Raw genomic sequence first — 2,500 nt, forward strand, 5'->3', positions numbered from 1 at the left:
GTTTTAGCCTACTACATTTGGGTGGGCTGGTCGAAATTTTAGGTGGGCAACATAGCAAAGTGGTCAAATTGGATCAAAATTGACATTTAAACACAAAACACAAACACAGAAAAATCGGTACTACCTAGTTTGAGTTGCTGCAGCCAACAGCCTTGGAGAGGCAGTATTTCTGATACATGTATTTAAGTATTTCAAATACAAAATTTGAAACACTTAAGATACAACAATCTTGGCCCCAGCCGTGGCATGACTGGCTGGGGCACCTGCACCGCACACCGGCGACCCGGGTTCGATTCCCGCCCCGTGGTCCTTTCCGGATCCCACCCCAACGCTCTCTCCCACTCACTTCCTGTCTCTCTCTACTATTCTATCATTAAAGGCATAAAAGGCCAAAAAATATACTTAAAAAAAAAAAAAGATACAACAATCTTTTTATTTTGTTGAAAGTGTATCAAAATACAAAATACTAAACAATGAATGCAGCCTCTGGCTGGTGCTGACTTAATAATTTACCTGCACGTTGCTGACACTCACACCAACCTCAAGTTTCTTAAGAACTTTAATCATGCAACTGGAACACTTTGGAACTGGTTATAGCATGTGATTGCCCTGCAACAAGTTGCCAAATCGCTTTAAGCAAAACGATTAAAAAATATATTTAATTAATAATCTGTGCCAGGTGCTAGGTGCCAGGTGCCACTCTAAGATCTTTGATCATAACATTGATAACTTTAAGTCATCCAATCGGAACAAATGGGAACCAGTTATGTGGTTGTCCTGCAACATTACTCAATATGGGCACGCATTGACAATGCAAGAGACACTTTGCACCGCTTGACACGTTCAGTTGTGACTTTTTGAGTGCATCTCTGAGACATCATTTAGGCTATGAGATGTAACAGGCAAGCCAGCATATTGATCTGTTGACTGTTTGCAGGTAATAGCATGTCTAGTTGGCAGAGAAAAGCTTTTGCTCTCAAACACTATCAACAGTCAGTGTGCTGATGATGGAATAGAGGAGAATAGGGCACCATTATCTTTACTAATGTTACTGTGGTATAATTGTGCATCATCTTTACTAATGTTACCGTGGTATTGTGCATTATCTTTACATTTGGCCTAATGTTACCGTGGTATTGTGTATTATCTTTACATTTAGCCTGATGTTACTGTGGTATTGTGCATTATCTTTACATTTAGCCTGATGTTACTGTGGTATTGTGCATTATCTTTAGTTTACATTTAGCCTGATGTTACTGTGGTATTGTGCATTATCTTGATATTTAGCCTGATGCTACTGTGGTATTGTGCATTATCTTTACATTTAGCCTGATGTTACTGTGGTATTGTGCATTATCTTTACATTCGGCCTAATGTTACTGTGGTATTGTGCTGCCCCATCCACTTTTTCCAAGTTTAATTATGCTACGTGAAACAACTTAACTTATCCTATAATGAATTTGAAATTGGTTCATGATTCTTTTGTTATTTGGACCCTAACGTTCTTATTTCAGTCCAAATCCAAAGAGTAAGACAAAGTAAGTGTTCACAATAATAATATCAAAAAGTGGGTGGGTCCTGTCTCACTCTCGTATAATAGCTCCGACGCACATGATTGTTGTCAAATGATTAAAATCACTTGAGTAATCGTTTCAGCCCTAATATTTAAGAATAACACACACACACACACACACACACTACTCACTGAGGCTGCTGAGCTGCCGGATGACGTTGGCGAGCGAGATGTTGGTCACACATTCTAGCTCGTTCTTGATGCCACGGGGCAGCACTGTGTGGCACAGGTGCCGGGGCTCGATGCTACGCTTCACCAGCGGCATCCTGGCACACACACACACACACACACACACACACTCACACACACACACTCACACACTCACACACACACCTGCAGAGAAAGGAGAAGCACATAACATTACATTGGGGTTAATACACAGACACACAACTTCGCATCTTCAAAGCTAAAGAAATGTGATGGATGATGTTCTGTCTCCATCCTTACAGATAAAATATCTAACGAAACATATCGACCAAGATGCTATATAAAGAACATTTATGTACAGTAATATCCCGCATATACAGTAAGCCACATTGTTTATAAGCTGCAGGACAGTGTTTTATGCAAGCTAAAATAAACAAAACCATATATCTACTGTTCCCTCCCTCTGTGTATTAACCTCATAGCTGAAGAAATTTTGCAAAATCAATGTATGAGCCGTGACTAATAGTCGGGAAATTACGGTAGTAAATATGCTACTATAATCACTCTTTATTACTGGAGTCTCTAGCTTGCTCCTGTCTCTGTGTGTCAAAGTACAGTGTATCAGTTAACTAAATACAAAATAAATACTGATAACACATAAACTGCCCACAGAGACAACCAGGGGTAAAGTTCAGTATGTAAAATTGTTGTTGAACAATTACTGAGCATTACTTTCACCAAACCCAGCCCCTATCCTTCGCCATAAATTGTAGTCAACAG

At 39.7% G+C, this 2,500-nt stretch overlaps 1 protein-coding gene across 2 annotated transcripts in view; it reads right to left on the reverse strand.

The window, feature by feature from the left end:
* The window catches only part of wasf1 (WASP family member 1), a 59,012-nt gene that overhangs the window by 26,788 nt on the left and 29,724 nt on the right, over window positions 1–2,500 (reverse strand). For both annotated transcript variants that reach the window (XM_062550206.1, XM_062550205.1), the window contains exon 2: window positions 1,706–1,906. In XM_062550206.1, the coding sequence (XP_062406190.1) occupies window positions 1,706–1,838 (133 nt within the window). In that variant the 5' untranslated portion in view covers window positions 1,839–1,906. The remainder of the gene's footprint in view (window positions 1–1,705; window positions 1,907–2,500) is intronic.

The sequence above is a fragment of the Sardina pilchardus genome, chromosome 12, assembly GCF_963854185.1.
Source record: "Sardina pilchardus chromosome 12, fSarPil1.1, whole genome shotgun sequence".
NCBI classification, from domain to species: domain Eukaryota; kingdom Metazoa; phylum Chordata; class Actinopteri; order Clupeiformes; family Clupeidae; genus Sardina; species Sardina pilchardus.